General features: G+C 39.6%; 5 protein-coding genes across 8 annotated transcripts in view; 1 reads left to right on the top strand and 4 right to left on the bottom strand.

Moving 5' to 3' along the window:
• The first annotated feature begins 1,803 nt into the window (after positions 1 to 1,803).
• LOC104827579 (protein EMSY-LIKE 4) lies at positions 1,804 to 5,094 on the top strand. The gene is made up of 10 exons (XM_010560769.2): positions 1,804 to 2,173; positions 2,633 to 2,835; positions 2,930 to 3,039; positions 3,164 to 3,413; positions 3,499 to 3,714; positions 3,807 to 3,875; positions 4,075 to 4,299; positions 4,368 to 4,436; positions 4,524 to 4,587; positions 4,831 to 5,094. Exons 1-10 carry the CDS (start codon positions 2,146 to 2,148, stop codon positions 4,848 to 4,850), a joined length of 1,254 nt encoding a protein of 417 aa, XP_010559071.1. The 5' UTR covers positions 1,804 to 2,145; the 3' UTR covers positions 4,851 to 5,094.
• Position 5,095: 1 nt separating this feature from the next.
• Positions 5,096 to 8,520, bottom strand: LOC104827578. 2 transcript variants are annotated; one of them, XM_010560768.1, is made up of 4 exons: positions 7,877 to 8,520; positions 7,258 to 7,768; positions 5,360 to 6,258; positions 5,096 to 5,156 (listed from the first exon to the last, which is right to left on the bottom strand). In XM_010560768.1, exons 1-4 carry the CDS (start codon positions 8,314 to 8,316, stop codon positions 5,132 to 5,134), a joined length of 1,875 nt encoding a protein of 624 aa, XP_010559070.1. In that variant the 5' UTR covers positions 8,317 to 8,520; the 3' UTR covers positions 5,096 to 5,131. The 2 variants fall into 2 exon arrangements, with proteins under 2 accessions (XP_010559070.1, XP_019056211.1); XM_019200666.1 differs by lacking the exon at positions 5,096 to 5,156 and having other exon boundaries at positions 5,199 to 6,258; positions 7,877 to 8,519.
• Positions 8,521 to 8,771: 251 nt separating this feature from the next.
• On the bottom strand, positions 8,772 to 12,662 carry LOC104827577 (protein N-terminal asparagine amidohydrolase). 2 transcript variants are annotated; one of them, XM_010560767.2, is made up of 9 exons: positions 12,426 to 12,662; positions 11,203 to 11,385; positions 10,742 to 10,806; positions 10,527 to 10,626; positions 10,384 to 10,422; positions 10,121 to 10,303; positions 9,601 to 9,779; positions 9,349 to 9,468; positions 8,772 to 9,104 (listed from the first exon to the last, which is right to left on the bottom strand). In XM_010560767.2, exons 1-9 carry the CDS (start codon positions 12,492 to 12,494, stop codon positions 9,077 to 9,079), a joined length of 966 nt encoding a protein of 321 aa, XP_010559069.1. In that variant the 5' UTR covers positions 12,495 to 12,662; the 3' UTR covers positions 8,772 to 9,076. The 2 variants fall into 2 exon arrangements, with proteins under 2 accessions (XP_010559069.1, XP_010559068.1); XM_010560766.2 differs by having other exon boundaries at positions 8,774 to 9,096.
• A 707-nt stretch (positions 12,663 to 13,369) lies between these two features.
• Positions 13,370 to 15,509, bottom strand: LOC104827576. 2 transcript variants are annotated; one of them, XM_010560765.1, is made up of 2 exons: positions 15,344 to 15,509; positions 13,370 to 14,887 (listed from the first exon to the last, which is right to left on the bottom strand). In XM_010560765.1, exon 2 carries the CDS (start codon positions 14,798 to 14,800, stop codon positions 13,565 to 13,567), a length of 1,236 nt encoding a protein of 411 aa, XP_010559067.1. In that variant the 5' UTR covers positions 14,801 to 14,887; positions 15,344 to 15,509; the 3' UTR covers positions 13,370 to 13,564. The 2 variants fall into 2 exon arrangements, with proteins under 2 accessions (XP_010559067.1, XP_010559066.1); XM_010560764.1 differs by having other exon boundaries at positions 13,370 to 14,805.
• A 1,209-nt stretch (positions 15,510 to 16,718) lies between these two features.
• LOC104827679 overlaps positions 16,719 to 17,010 on the bottom strand; it is a 1,063-nt gene continuing 771 nt past the window's right edge. Inside the window, exon 2 of the mRNA XM_010560900.1 lies at positions 16,719 to 16,985. Within this exon, the coding sequence (XP_010559202.1) occupies positions 16,719 to 16,985 (267 nt within the window). The remainder of the gene's footprint in view (positions 16,986 to 17,010) is intronic.

Genomic DNA, 17,010 nt, shown 5'->3' with positions numbered 1-17,010 from the left:
CATAAACTCCGTGTGTTGCGACTGACTTTGTCCAAGTACTATTCAGACATATCGTAAAAGAAAAGTCTGTAACCAGCTGTTTTCTGATCCTCCATGAGACTATAACCTTATACAATGAATTCAAATCTTAGATTATTCCAAGGAAAATTATTCAAAATTAGACAAGGTTTAAAGAAAATTTAATGTTGTCTTCCATCAAAACTGTATTCCTGTTTGATTTTTTTTTTAAAATAACTTTGACTTCGCGACTCAACAGATCGTGGACGATTGGTCAAATTTGGGATAGAAGGTAACTCCACCTTGAAGTTGAATGGTCGATTCTTGGCTGGTGGAGAGCGAGGTAATTTCTAGATTTATATGATCCATATACAAAGGCTACTCACGGTTCGGAGGTTTACTTAGTCAGTGCACCCGAAGGTAGCAGATTCGAGTCCTCTATAAAAAAAAAAAAAAAAAAAAAAAACTTTGACTTCGCGGCATCAGTTTCGACTTTTACTTGTGATGATGGACGCAAACGGTCGATGGTGGACTTGTTATTGTAATCTCACAGGCCCATAAGGTCCATATTTAGTTTGACCCTTTTTCTTCTTCTAATTAATTCCACGATAATTAAATTACAAATTATAATATGTCATATCGTTTATATGGAAAAAATATATAAAAAATATGAAATTTCTTCAAATTCAGTATGCTTCCGTTGTTCAAAGGAAAAATCCCAAATAAATGTATGCCCCCTAAAATATTAAATTTAATATTTTGTATATGGCCCCTAAAATTATCGAGACGGGTTTTGATAATTCATATGATATAGATTTATAAACCTATAAATAGATATTTGTGTAAACCATTTAGAACACACAAAAAATCACTTCAATACAGATCTATTATACATATTCTCATCTTCTTTTTTCGTTTTATATATATATTTTTGTAACAGTTAGCATGTGTCGCATTTTTTTTAATGAGTTATTATTCTGTATGTATTTATCATGATATATATATATATATATATATATATATATATATATATATATCACCGCTTCCCCTGTTTTTTTGTTTTGTTTGAGAATCGAAACATGAAAAAATGCCGGGAAACGACAACGTTTTCAGACAGAGACCCATGAAACAGATAAAGCTTCGCGGTTAAGGAATGGAACCTGTAGAAGAAAGAAGACTGGCAGTAGAAATCTGGGCTGAAAGGAGTCGCCTTGAAGCTGCTCTGCATATTTCTTCTTCTTCTTCGTGTTCTTGCAAAAACTCAAAGTTCTGATTTTTTTTTTTTTTTGTTCAGTTTGAATCTGATGAAGAAGACGAGATTTTCACGAGGGAAAAAAGAGAGGAAAGCGTTAAATGAAGGGAAGGTGAAATCTCTAAACCGAGAAAAGATGGCGAATCAGTACGGTAGGAGAGAAACCATAATTTATAAAATAAATTCCAAAACAGATTTTTTTTTTTTTTTAAAAAAAAAAGAGGTGAAAAGAGAGAATCAGGATTTATTTATTATTGCGTCTCTGAGCCTGGGATTTTAGTTTCCCGATATCCAACACACACACCCACGTATCCCTCAAATACCATTTTTTTAAAATAAATAAATATTTTTTAATAAATTTTATAATTGTTGTACAACTGTTGTATATCTCTTGACAACTTCCTGTGTGTATATATATATATATATATATGTAACTTGGCCCATAGGCCATTGGCATTGGGGGCCCAAAACACAACACAAACGTGTAGCTGGTGACCTAAACGACAGTGTTTTGATTCGAAGGCAGCAAAGGGTCTCCCTCTGTTCCAAAATTTTCTCATCGTTCTCGAGTTTATTTGTGTTCGTTTTACTTTATTTTATTATTTTCGTGTGCTACTGATGGCGGTGAGCTTCAGCAAATCTGCATTTCAGGTAAAATCACTCACCGATTCACCGTGAAGCTCCGATTTTGTTGCCGGAGGAAGGAACGGAAACGCCGTCGTATTGGGTGGCTGTCTTTAAGTCCTCGGACAGAAACAAAGGCTCAAAGTCTTCTTCTAGTCAAATCGAATCCACCACGAATTGTGCTTGGTGTGAACTTGCTTGATTATTCCCGTTGTTCCGTTCACTCGAGTTCATCTCCGGTTTAGTTTTTTAAAGGTTCGTTAAGCGGTGGGATGAACTACGAATCGTATGATAGCAGCGGTGAGTTTCTCATTCCGAACATCGAGCTGTTCTCTGTTCATTCTCTTATGTCGCTCGCATAAATTAGGGTTTCTGAGTCACAAAATCTGCGATTTTCCCCCTTTATAGTATAGAGAAAATGCGCATTCTAGTTGTGGTGGGTCGGTGTGAAATCTCGTTTTTCATTCAGGTTTTGGGTGTTTCAAACATAAATGGATATAGGGCCTTCGAGTTATTGTGAGCAATGTCGAAGTTGCGCGATCCTCTTATCTCTCTATTTTTCGCGTTTTGCATTGATATTGGAAAGAGTTGTAATGCTTTGAAATCGGCGGTGAGATTAAGTGGATGAGCCTTAATTCTGATTCAAGGAAGAAAAATGATGTGGTGAAGTTGATCACTGTGTTAGATTTTGATCTTGCCCCTTGTAAACCTGATATGATTTTGTAACCTAACAGCCTTTTTCTTGTGATCTCTCTGCAGGAACAGATGATGATCTGCCTCCCTCTCATAGAGTTTCTAGAGGAGGGCGTGTCACTGGAAATGGAAGACCTTCTACTCTCCCTCCGTCATACTCAAAGATGCATGAAGATGCTGATATGGAAGCCCAAATTCACCAAATCGAGAAAGAAGCGTACATTTCCATTCTCAGAGCCTTTAAAGCCCAAGCAGATGCAATAACATGGGTACTTGCTAGATTTGATTCACCCTTAATCCTTCACCATTAAAAAGGGCTTCTGATTTGGTAACTGACCTCTTCTATGTATATATTTTCTTCAGGAGAAAGAAAGTCTGATAACGGAACTCCGAAAAGAGTTGAGACTATCAAATGAGGAACACAGGGAGCTTCTAGGCCGTGTTAATGCAGATGATACAATACGTAGGATAAGGTGTGCAAAGTCTCAGCCTTTCCTACTCTTGAAGAGCCGGAACACTGCTAAGCTTTTCATGCATGCCACCGTCTTCTCCTGTTCGAGTAAATCAAATTAACTCTGACGTTATTACTTATTATAGGGAATGGAGACAATCTGGAGAAATGAAATCGGGTATGCGGGATGCTGGTCAAGCTGTTCATGATGCATTGCCGAGTCCTTCTGTCTCAACATCTCTTAAGAAACAGAAGCCTAACCAGCCAATACCTTCTCAGCCATTCACCGGTCCTTCACCTTCGTTTCATGCTCAAGCTGGGCCTATGCACCAACTATCTTCATCAACAGCTAAACGGGGATCTGTTCCAAGTGCCAAGGGCAAAAAACATAAACCAGTGAGTTAGAACTCAAGAGAGTTGGAATATTTTCAATCAAAACGTTTCCTTCTATGGTTCCTTTTCTTATTTCTTTTGTTGCAAGGTTTTGCCCGGTTCATCTTCCACGAAATCGATGTCATATTATCCTTTAGACCAAAACCCGAGGGGACAAGTCGTGAACAGGATACCTTCTCGAGCTGCCTCTTCTGGTGAACCCACGGAAGGAGTAGCATCTTTGGTAGGACGAAGAGTTAGGACCAGGTGGCCTGAGGACAATACATTTTACGAGGCTGTTATCACGGATTATAATCCAGTTGAGGTATGTGGTTTGTCAATTCACATAAATGTCAGTATTTTTCAAGAACATGGTTTCTTTTACTATTATTATATGCTTATTGCTTTTACTTTTAGGGTCGTCATGCCCTAGTCTATGACATTGGAACGGCTAGTGAGACATGGGAATGGGTCAACCTCTCGGAGGTAATTAGCATCCGTTCTTTATGTTACAGGGGTTATTAACTCATGCACATATCGAAGCACATCAATTGTTGCCAGTATTCATAGTAATTTACTTGAAGAGTATGTAATGTGTATCTTCTAAAGTTCCCTAGCACTGTGTTCTATTTAAGACAATGCTTCGTATTAGTTCATGATAGATTTTTTTCAAACCTTTTGACAGATCTCTCCAGAAGATATGGAGTGGATAGGAGAGAATCCTGTTATTGCTCATCGATATGGTTACAATGGACTAAATAGATCAAAAGGACCCAACAACGTTCTTGAAAGGGGGAGAGGTTTACCAAAGAATCCAATCAGAAAAGATTTCAGGACATCGCAGAACGGAATTGGAAAGAAGACATCAAGGGACATACGAATTCGTCAGACAGATGTACTGATTAGAGAGGTAACTGTGGCCCTCCTTGATTTTTCAGCACAGAAATGGTAAATCCACAATGACAATGATTCTGATAGGTGGAGAGAGTGCTTGGTTCAAATAACCCCGACCCTCAAGAAGTTGCAAGGGCGAGGAAAGTTTTGGAGGTTAGACAGAAGAGTGATCCAGATCTCTTCCTTTACTCTTCGGTTGCTTACATTATTCAAGTCATCACTTGACTGTCTTGAATTCAGGAACAAGAGCATGCACTTGAGGACGCAATTGCAAGGCTTGCAGATATTTCTGACGGAGAAAGTGGTACGCTGTTTTTTGTTATATGATTCTCAAATCTTCTGATCCTTTCCCAAGTTAGTAGTACTTGACATGTTCTTCTGTTTCGTCATCACCAGTTGTATTCCCTTCATTTGAGCAACTCAAGAAAAAAAAAGCAACCCTCAATATATATATGGATACATATACATATATATCCAAACCGGCGACTCACTAACTCATTGAAGTTTAGGGTCCACTGAAATTCTCGTTTTATGGAATTGTGGACAGAGGGAGGTTATCATCTGTAGCTTTGTTACGCACCAAGAAGGGCAACTTCACTTCCCAGAGACAGTCTGCAAAAATGTGTACATTGGGTGGGTGACAAAGAATGCCATTGGAGGTTTAGAGTCTCGACTTGTCCTTTTTCTTCTACCTGAGTGTAAATTTTTGCTGACCAACGATAAAGCTCTATCCGCTCCGACTTTGCTCATGGCAATCATCTCTGGGTGATCATCAAATGTCACAGGCACTGTCAATTATGGTCTTTTTTTTTTCTTGCTGCTGGTTTTTATGTTGCAGAAATGGAAAATCATGGATCAAATGAGAGAATTATGCTGCATATGAAAGCATAGAAGAAGAAAAAAGAGTCAAATAAAAAATAAAACCCTGAACTATGACTTGCCTAATGTGTTTAAATAAAGAATACTGATGCCTAAAGCCATAACGCCTACAACTTCTAACCGTCCTTCAATATCAGGCTACATTGGTTCACTACGGATAACATAATAAATGTACAAATCCCTTATTACCGTTTTACCTTCTAGTTCTTTTCTTGGGCCGTTTGCTATCCTTCCCGCCACAGCTGCCACTGGTTTTCCGACCTTGTTTGCCGGAAGAGGAGGCGGCCTTCCTCTGTTGTCTCCCTGTGACTTTTTTCAATGGAGTGCTGTTGTGTTCTTCGGGCTTCCTTTTATCGGCATTGTTGCTCCTCTGTTCTTTTTGTTTGGCTTTTGTATCTTTCTTGCCGCTCCCACCACTCTTGTTCTGTTCTTTACCTGTGCTTCCTCCTCCTTTCTTTGGAGAGTTGGCTGGAGAGTTCTTTATTCTCTTCAAGAAATCGGCTACGCTCTTCTTCTTACTGGATGATCGTGTCTTCTTACCGGTTTTAGGAGGCTCTTGCTTTGTATCCTTCGATGAATCTGTTTCGGGGGCTGCCTGTTTCTTGATATTCTTTGCTGCGGATGAAACCCCTTTGTTTGTTCTCTTCGAGCTTCTTACACTGGCCACAATCTTGTCCTTTTCTCCCGAAATCTCATCCGGTTTATTCTCCCCTCTTTGGCTAAAGCAAGGCTTTGTTGAAACTGAACTCCTCGTCCTACAAACGACAAGAGGGGCCGGATATTTCAGCTGAGTAAGGGACAAGTCTGATGTATCGGGGTCAGGTTTGACATGAAGTGGATGATCACTCTGCAGAGGAAGTGAGGTTGATTTTGGGGATTGTTGATTGAGTTTGATGGAGACGAGGGATCTGAGTTGGTGGGCGGCAGTGGATTCGGAGGAAGATTTAGGGAAGAAGACGAGGGCGTTGGTGAAGAGAAGATGGAGGTCTCTGTAGAAGGAGAGGGTGGAGGCAGAGTAGTATCCTTGTTCGAGCTTCTTCTGAATTGTCTCCAGGTCCAAATGTTGCCTGACCAAGCTCTTGTACTCCTCCGTTTCCTTCAAAGTATAAAAAAAAAAAAAAAAAAAGCTTTTAATATTTTCCTGGTCCATCCCCTATTCGATTTATATATATATATATATAAAGAGAAGCAGAAACCAAAAAAAAAAACAGAGCAACAACCAAATGTAAAGGGGTGGAACATGGATGGGAACTCTGAATATATTCATCTAATGGACTTTGGTGCAAATCCAAACATTCGGCCCAAAGGCCCAATAAAAGCCCATGTATGACCAGTCTTGAAAAAACCAAAGCCGACGCACAATACAACAGCGCCACGTGTCTCAGCGAGACTAAAAGTCGAATTCAAAATATAAAAGAAGAGATCAGCCAGAAGAAAAATAGAGGGGAATAGTTTAGGGAGGGAGAAGGAAATTGGAGTGGTCCCGGACCAATTGCACAATGTTTTGAAACGTTTCATTGCTTGTTCTCTAGGAATGAGGAACAAGAAAATAGCTACAAATCTGGAATATAAAAAAAAAAAAACAATTATATTAGTTTACCCATACGTCATTTACTATAGCATTTGCCATTTAAAACTCAACGGGTTCCTCTCTAATAGTTAATATATATATATATATGTATATTTTACTAGATAATAATAATAATAATAATTTCTGCAAGCATTTACGTATTAATGATTTTGTCAACACTTCCCAAATGTAATTTTGATAAAAACATTATAGTGCGGATCTAGATATATATATATATATCATACTTTAGACTATGGGTGAGATTTTTTTTCTTTCTAAATTTAAAATAGGCCAAATCTGTCGGAAGTATGATAGACCAACGATTTAACATTAACATATTATACGTATATCATATAATTCCAAAACTACTTTTCAATATCTTTTCCCCGCCGGAAAACAAATACCATTGCACAAAGCAATCGAAAAACAAGAAAATATATATACATATATACACATATATATGTGTGTGATTAAAATTCAAGTAAAATAATGAGAGAGAAAAAACATGAAGGATATTTTGCGTACCTGGGTTCGAAACCGGCGTTCGAACAAGGATCCACACGAATGGGCCCGAATCATTTCAAGGAACGAAATCAACGGCTCTGATTTACCCTCTACCGACCTCATCTCTCCGCCGACGAGACCTTCCTCGCCGCTCCTATTCTTCCTCCCTTTCCTCTTCCACGTCCTACCAAATCCTTCCGACGTCCCCGACTCGCCCAACTCGCCCGAGTGACTCACTTCCGATCCCCTACTCCACGTTTCTTCTTTCGCCGCCTTGCAATCCGGATCGGGATCCAGATTCGCCGATTCCTCTCGCTCCTGGCCGTCGGCGCCGGGTTTCCCGCCCGAAGCAGTCGAGTTCGACTCGTTGATGGACATGTTCTCTCGTTCAGACTCCTCCTCCGCCTTCGCCGAGTTTGGCCTCGCCGGTTCAGTCCCGTCGTTCTCCGATCTATCTCCCTTTGAATCACCGTCCAGATCTAGTTTCCGGTCTCTCTCCTCTTCTAATTTCTTAACTTTCAACTGAAGTGACCTGAATCGAAATAACACGAACGAACACACACAAAAAAAAAAAAGAGAATTGAAAAACAAAAAACTCAGATCCATCTAAAAAACAACGGAGACAGAGAGATTTATGTACAGTATCGAGACGTCATATCGGTGGAGCTCTCGCCGGAGCTCCGCCACGCGAAGGCTCCGGAGCTGTTCGAGCCAGGGGATGTTATCGTCTTCGTCCTCTGCGTCGTCCGTCTCGGCCTTCCCATCCTCCTCGAACCGGCGCTTGAGATCTCGATACTTCTGCTTGCAATTCTGAGCGGTGGTGAGGAGACGAGGGAGAGAGCTCCGGGACTGGACTTCCATGGCGACGGAGTCCCAGTCTCTGAAGCCGTGACGTTTGACGGCGGATGCCAACAACAACTCCTCCCACGTTCCCCATGCTTTCCTCTGCTTCCGATTATTATTAATATCGTCTCGGATGAGATTATCACCGCTACTATTATTATTATCGTTAGTAGTATTGTTATAGTTCTCGTCGGCGTCGTTCATGGCGTCGAGTGTTGTCGTCCCTGCGTTCATCATCCGTCCCCCATACTCTCTCAAAGAAAACGCTCGCAGTTTTAGGGATTCTCTCTTCTTCTTTTGTATATAATAATAATTCTCTTTTCTTTCTCAGGTTTCGTGTTTTTCTTCCCTTGTCTGTATTTTTGCCTTTTGTATGTGTATGTATGAACTGGTACTCATTTTTGTGTATTTAAAAACCAATTTCCAGCCTCATCTACTTTATATGTATATATATGTATATATATACACGGGCCAATTCACGCAACACACCATAACAACCAAAAAAAAAATTGATATTTATCTTTCGGAAGCGCGTCTTCCTTAAACCGTCTGCGATGGGGGGGGGGAAGTGGCGAAATTATAATTACGGAAATACCCTCTCGGGGTTACTGGGAATACGAAATGTCTTTCTCCATCGGTTGGTAAAAGTTAGGTCAAAGAGAGAAGATGAACGCTTCTATCTTTGGGCTTTTTAGATACGGATCCATATATATATATGGGCCTTATATTTGTTTAATTATTCAATCATGGACTCTTCAAGGCTTTTGGTAGCAATACACAGGGGCCCATTCCACCTAATTACAAATCTCTCTTTCTAGAGCCGGTTTCTTCATATCCGTTACACTTTGGGAACAAATCAACTTGAAATGATTTGGAGATGAACTGACCGTAGCATGGGATGGGATGAGAAGTCAGCACCTTTTCCAGTCTCCGTTAGTGGTTCTCTCGAACAAACGAGGTTGCCGCCTAGGAAAGGTTTTTGTCCACTCAGGGTATCTCAGCAAGTAGTCCCAGACCCTGAAAAACTAGGAAGAGTTATGAACCAACCGTCTTTCTACCGAGCTCGGCTCAAGTGTTTAAACCCATGAAACTCGACATTCCCTAATTCCTTGGCTTCGGGTAGTAGTATTCTTTACGTATTGTATCTATAGCATACGTCAATAAAATACGATGTATATCGTATTATATCAGATATAATACGGAGGAAACTCTAGGTTAAACCACAGTTTTAATTTAAATTACATTACTTCGGTTATGTCGTGCATTTACCTTCTTTCATTATTTATGAAATCTGGACCTTCTGCGGAGGGTGAGGTAGAGCATGTGCGGAGGATTTCCTCGTCAGGAAGCTGGCGAAGGTTCCACGCGATATGTACAAGTCGTATGGTCCTGAATTACAAACAATAGGCAAGATGAATAATTACTGTGACGGAATTGCTCTTAATCTGAATCAACACATCGGATGATACAAAATAAATAAGAGGTTGAGAGGAATGCACGAAATTACAGTTTTTTTTTTACCAGCTGCATGGTGCAATGACGAATCTGTCAGTTTTTGTGTCATATGTATCAATCAACTTTCCCTCCCAGTTAGAGTCTTCGTATGATACAGAAACACGAATTCTCCGGACAATCTCGTCTGGACATCTTGAAGATCTATCAAAACTGGCCGGAAAAATTGAACCAGTGGAGGCCTCCACCTGAATAAAGGTTGCAGAGTCAGGATATGATTGATTCATAGTTAAATTTGAAATCCTAGACTTTCGTATGTGAGGAAGCTAAATGGCTGATATATACTTCCAAGTACTTTCCTTCACTTCTCAGTGGAGGAAATACAAAACTGATATTGTATGCCAAAAATACCAGTTGCAAAAGTCAAATTTTACATGTAGCTTCTGAAAATTTGAGAGAGGAGAAACTCAATAAATTTTACATGTTGAAAAACTCAATAAGTTAAGACTTTTCATCACTAATATGTAATATCTTAGCCCAAGAAGGAAAATCTGCGAATAGTGAAAGTAGCAAAGAAGTTGAGGCTAACCAGGCATCCATTGAAAATGGGGTATGTGTTCCCTTGAGCATCACACTTGGTATTATGTTCAAGAATACAAAGGGTCTGAATGTGAAAGCTTTCTCGCCTCTTCTGCAAAGTTTCAACTAATTTGCAACACAATGGGAAGGAGTAACTCTCTGGTTTTGCATGTTGATCTCCATCATTGGAATGCTGCATAGAAAAGTCAACACATTCAGCTTAAATTATTCTGCGGCTGATTAGACATAGTAGCAGAGAACCCCGGTGCAAACTTTTATGGCGATATCTTCAAAACCTCCGACCATGTGCACCTGCATATATAAAGTCACTGAAATACTCAAAAGGACTGAAAAACAATTATAAATAACCAAAGTAGCCCAAAGAACACTTGGCATCTAAAAGATAGAGAAATTACATCTAACTCAGTCTCAAAATTATCATCCAAAACCAATGATAGCATCTGACTGATCCCCGCATCCACAACTTTTGGTGAATCCATGTGAGCAAGGGATGTCCTGCAGGACAGCTTCAGATGATTAGCGATTATATACCAACAGAATTTAGCACATTAGTGCATTTAAACAGAATCCCTAGAAAAGAACTTCAGTTGCGGATAGGATCAGCTCTTACATTCCAGATTTTCTGTTACGGATAACAAGGCCCACACAAGTTGTTGCCTCATCAGTGCCAGCAAACTTTTCATTTTCAGAGTAATAAGCAGGAGAAATAATTCGTTAGACAAAAATAAACTAAACTAACCAGTTGTGATAAATAAAACATCAGCAACCTTCACACAGTTCAGTTGGCATAAAGGTGATTACATGATGCTCTCATAGAATATGCAGAATATATGGTGCTAGTTGAGCATAATGATACATCATTGTGGAAAACCCGCAATACCAAACAGGATATAGAGGTCAAGGGGTTCAAAGATGAACTTTTTGCAAGAGAAACATAATGATGCAGCTTTAAATTTCAATGGATGAAACAACTCATTAGCATGATGATTGATGAATGACTTAAACAATTTCGAGGACCTAGAGCAGCAATGTAATTCTTTAAGATGGATTTCTGAGGCAAAAAAAACATACATCAACGAGTGCAGGGTCCACAGTGGCATATTCTCTTTGGAAGAGGTAAACATATCTGCCCTTTGTTGTCCTCTCTGAACCGCATTCTTCGAAAGAAACCTTCTGTTCCTTCAAATTCTTAAAAGAATCGGAAGATGACACCAACAAGGGATGCTTCATTAAATTAAGAAGCTGGCTGTTTCCCTGGTCATGTGATTTTACATATCTATCAGCCATATATGGTGTTGCAAAAGAAAATTCCAAGGTTTCGGTTCCTCTAAAATGCAGAGAATAAAAGTTGTAGGATCACAGAAAATTATAAACATAGGAGAAAAAGAACATCAAGCAAATTAAGATACGGAAAAACGCAAAGCACACCTCAAGATTTGGGACACTATATCAGAACATAACGTCTATGGCGCTTCCTGGATTCATACATTTTCAGTTCTTCCCATAGAGCTCTGAGTTTATTGAAAAAAGTACTAAGGTTCAAAGAACCCTGTTGCAAAAGTTCAATCTGCTGCTCCAGATGAAAAATTGTAGAATCGTTTTGCTGTTTATACAGCGTTTCTAATGTAGTCCAAATTACAGCAGCATCATCAAGATACATGACTTGAGTGGCTATGTCAACGGACAGGGAATTAGTAAGCCATGTTCCGACGATGGCATTACAACGATCCCAAGCACCGAGATCAGGGTGATCATCGGCCGGTTTAGGGACAGTCCCATAAAGAAAACCAAGTTTGTTTTTAACCCAGAAAGTTTAAGCTTCATACAGATAGCGGATTAGCTACATTTGATAGCTTTTGATTCACATCTCCTGTCACCGTAAGACTTAGAGCCAATAACAAAAATGTGCACAAGGACATAAACACTCATATACCAATTTTTGCCGAAATTTAGCTCCAGATTCAGAAAGCATCCGGACAAAGAGCGGAAAATCCCGACTCGTAAAATAATATTTACCATGATAAGCATCTGGACAAGCAAGCTGATTTTGCGTCAGCACATTATACGTCAGAATCGTAGTTCGAAAACATTTTCATGAATCATTAGAACTTCATCCACAAACCATTCTCTTTATATGGTCACTGTGAAGCTCGGGCGCTCATTTTCTTCTACATTTGCGATCAGTACAACGCAAACAGACAGCGAAATCGACTGAAACGTTCCGTATTACGATGAACTCTGTACTAACAAGAACCAAAGATCGGAGAAATAAAATGATATGCCACGAATTTTACCTGCGACGAGGAAGACAAGGACGATGAGCTGCTATCATCAGGAAATGGAACACCGCCGACGTAGATCATGATCGACAGAGACACAGAGAGAGAGAGAGAGAGAGAGAGAGAGAGAGAGAGAGAGAGCTTTATCCGCGGCGATGAGAGAGGACAAGAGCTCGACGGCGACGACGACGACTGATGCAACTGTTCACCGTATGACTCAATCCCTGACTGTTGTGTTTTGTTTATTTTTCATTTTATTTTTTAAAACTAAAGCAAGGAAACTGCCGCACGGAAGACTAAATCGAGAGATTGTCTGCCGTTTTCGATTTATTCCACAGAACAGTTTGACGTTTCCACCGCATGAGTGGCCTGGCCTGAGGCTATTACTTTCCTCGAAATTACATTAACGATCCCTGTATTATGAATATTGTGCGAATCTACCCCTCTACATCCAAAAATGGAAGCCACCCTCAAAATTTTATCTATTGAAACTATACCAAAGCCTTGTTGACTAATAAAAAAATCCTTTAATACGAGATACAAGTAAAAACAAGGACAAGGAAGAAGTAGAACCATATTTGAATACCCGATTGAAGGTTGCCAATCGAGTGGATGTTTTATACGAGCCGAATAAAGATTTTTCTAACTCGTTTAAAAAACAGATTTACAAAGACCGAGCCACTACGACAAGATATAAGCCGATTCGCGAGACGGAATTTTTTTTTAAAAACATTACAGTTTTGTTATTATTTTCTTTTTCTTTTTGTTTTCTTTTATTTTTTAATTTTTGTATTATGTTTTATCTTTCTTTTTTTTTTATTTGGTTTTCCCCAACTAATCGTTCGAGTTAGATCTTTTTTAACCGGGCTCGTTAAAAAATGGGCCGAGCCGAACCGTGCCCAAAAAAGTCTGAGACGGCGACGAGTCGGGATCCGGGCCACACCCCCACAAACAAAAGAAATGGAACAAGACAAAAAGACATACAAACTCTGTCTGGACAGTACATGAAGTCACCGGGAACATGAAGTTCTCTATAGGAACCAGTTACCTTTCAGATGCACAGGAAGCTACATGTAAGCAGAATGTACATTAAACCATCTTATACAGACAATGCTTTAACGGGCAGGAAATAGACTTGGCATCTTTGTTTTCAATCATCTCAACCTTCTCCTTCTGTACCTTGTCCGAGGTCCATCATCAACATCTCGAGTTTCCGTTCTTCTCCTAGAAGATGAAGCTGACGGAACTGAGGGTGAAGGATCCATTCCCCCAGCACGGGCAGCTGGGTTTCTCATCTCCATGGAGGCATCAGTGACGACAAACTCTGCAGGTAACGTGACGGGAAAAGGCACAAGAGATATCACCCGAGAAGTCGTATCTAAGACTCGGATGTTCGGCTCAGTAGCACCTATGCTTCGGGATGAGTTTCTATCAGCAATGCGAGAAGATCGCCGCCGGTTTCTTCTTACGTTACTTGAGTCCACATAACTATCAAAAGTATCAATTGGCTCCTGCAAGTAATCAACTGTAACACCTGCTGGGAAAGAAGAAAATGGTGGCATTGCAGGAGGAAACAACCTCAAAGGTCCGAGGGGTTGATTTCCCAGGTTCCCATTTGTTATCGGATTGGCCATTCCGATATCATAGCCTCGAGGCAGAGATTGCTGTTCTATTGCATCAATAGCCCTTCTCATTTGTTGGATTGTTTCATGCGTTGGAAGAAATGGGATTGCCCGATTGATGACATTTTGGCGTACACTTTCAACCCTCTTCGCAGAAGGCCTTGGAGGGACTAATATACCAGATTCCTTTGACTTAGGCATATTACCATCACAGTCATCTCCATTGCCATATATCGGAATAACCTCACTGTCAGTCACTTCTCCATCACAGACAGGGCATTCCTTAGCGTTGAAATAAGAGCAGGGCAACTGATAGAAGCAGGACCAGCAAAACAAGTGCCCGCAACAAGTCAATACCGGATCTTCAGCCCTCTCTAGACATATGTTGCAGTCGAAGTACCTACCAGCGACAGCATTTGTTTTCTCCATGCCCAATGCCTTAGCTATCAAATAAGTTGGATCGGTCTTGCTAAGCGTGCAGCTTTCAATCCTGGAACGCTCATGGATATACCCTGCAGTGGCCTCTGGGTTTTCATCGACGACCAAAGCCGGTGTTTCTCTTTCTAATGGTCTCGACGTTTCTCGTTCCCTGATTCTAGAGACTATGGCTTCAAGCTGCCTGAGGCGCTCTTCAATTTCCCCATGCGACCTTTCTAAGTCCTCTAACCATGGTGCAATTTCCGCGATCAGACCATTGGCATTACCTGACTCTGAAGGTTCTTCATTCAAATCCAGATCCATGACCTCTCCTTCAACACCGGCCCACATGAGAGCTACACCAAAAAAAACACAGAGGGATTGTTCTCTTCTCTCGATCAAAAACCCGAACCAAAATACTCGATCACCAACATCTCTCTGCAAGTAATAAGATAGTTGCGGTGACCAGCTTCCTCTTGGAAACCAAATCAAAACGTAGTGTCCCACAGTTCCACCGTTTCGCCAGAGTGAAAATCTATGAGCCTCACAAAGTCACACCCAATGAAAACTCTTCGAAAATTCAGATCAACCAGAAGATTGAAGAATTACGAAACTTAGGAAGGCCCTAAGACCGTAACAACACCCACAAATTCTGCAATTAAGCAAAGCATGCATCTGTATTGCAGTACCAAGCAAAACGAAAGGCCAACTTCGAGGTAATTTTCCTCGAAATTTTCTGGAAAAACTCCATCAACCTCGGAATTTTACAATTCCATAGTCGAAACTCAACAATTCACAAACCATAAACGAAACGAAATAATGAGGACCCGATCAGAGAAAAAACAAACGAGCAAATAGATCAAGAGGAGAAGGAAGAAGAAAGCGAAAACAAACCTGATGCAGTACAGAGATCGGAGATCAAAACAAACGGCGAATGACGTCATATTCCATGGCGGTGGCCATGACCGCTGCGCCTTGGCGAGAGAGAGAGAGAGTCGAGGTATTGTTGTTAAGACGGAAGCATTTCCATTTCAGCAAATAAATCGCAGCAAAAATAACGGGCAAAGGAAAATTTGCTTAGAAATTCGAGGAAATAGATTTTTATAACGTGAAAGAAAGAATTCATTAATTTAATTTAATTTAAAACGTGGATTTGAATACAGTAATCTGAGAAATCCGAATTTACTTTTTAAATAAATATTTGATTGAGTCTCGCACTACACGACTCGTGCTGACTCAGCACAACCCATTAATAATGTGTAAATCATAAACTCTTATTGGTGCCAAAACAGAAACAATAAAATCGTGTCCTATATCACAATTTTTAATATATATATATATATATATAGAGTTATTGCAGAGCAATGTTATTTGAAAGGCGGAGATTCTAAATATTAAGTATATATGTAAAATTTAAATTTTATTTTTTGATATTTCTATTTTATTTATATGTACTAGTACAGTTCTAAACATTAAATTATTATCATATGATTTGCCCTTGGTATAACTCATATGATCCGAGATTATAAGCTCGGATTTAAGTAGATCATTTCGTAGTTATAAAAAGAAGTAATTTTGTCAAATTATATGTTTTAAAAGGGGCATTATCAAAAATACCTTTCATTTGATATTTTGACTTCTAGACATATCCTTCTTCAACTGTGATCCATATGATTCGAAATATAATATTGATCACATTAATCATGACGTTAAATTTATAATAATCACACTCATTCATTATATTCATACCTTATATATCTCACTAATCATTTGATAAAAATATTAAAAATTTAATGTTATGACCAATGTGACCAAAATTATATTTCGGATCACATGGGGCACATGGTCATGTAGAGAAAAGTATGTCTTGACGTCAAAATAGCAAATGGAGTGTATTTTTTATATATTGTCGTTTTAAAACCGTTCAAAATAAAATCATTGTGATACTATTTGAATAAAATTAAGGGACAATAAAATATAAACCAAAACGAATAAATAAACATATAAAAAAAATACGATGATAAATGATAATAATAACATGACAAAACAAGTTGGAGTTCTACATTATTCAAACACGCGAAAACACGTATATTACAAGGCGCACCATACACGCACGGAGATGGAAGAAGTCACCTTTTGCTTCGACATATCCTCGTGGCCATGACAATAAGAACGCACGAAACATCACCCAAAATGATTCAATGAAAAACAAAATGCACAAACCCAAATCAAGACAAAGATGTTTTTTTTTTTATAAAAAGATCCTTTGTCAGAAGAATCCAAGTACTCCTGCAAGTGCTGAAGGGTCGATTCCCGCGAACACAGAAGGATCAATTCCTGCCAAGTTTGAAAAATCGAACCCAGAAAACATCGATGGATCCAATCCTTGCGTCGATGAAGGATCGAATCCGATGGAATTACTGTTCATCAGTTGATGAAAACTTGCCAAAGCAGTTCTGATGTTCGGGTTAACTGTTGGAGGCGTTAGGTTAGGAATCAGGTTAGCCTGTCCGCGAAACAGTGGCGCAGCCACAACCTGCGGCGGCGGGGTTGTCTGGGTC

The sequence above is a fragment of the Tarenaya hassleriana genome, unplaced genomic scaffold (genome assembly GCF_000463585.1).
Source record: "Tarenaya hassleriana unplaced genomic scaffold, ASM46358v1 Cleome52, whole genome shotgun sequence".
In the NCBI taxonomy this organism is placed as follows: Eukaryota; Viridiplantae; Streptophyta; class Magnoliopsida; order Brassicales; family Cleomaceae; genus Tarenaya; species Tarenaya hassleriana.
This window is presented reverse-complemented; position numbering and strand designations above follow the sequence as displayed.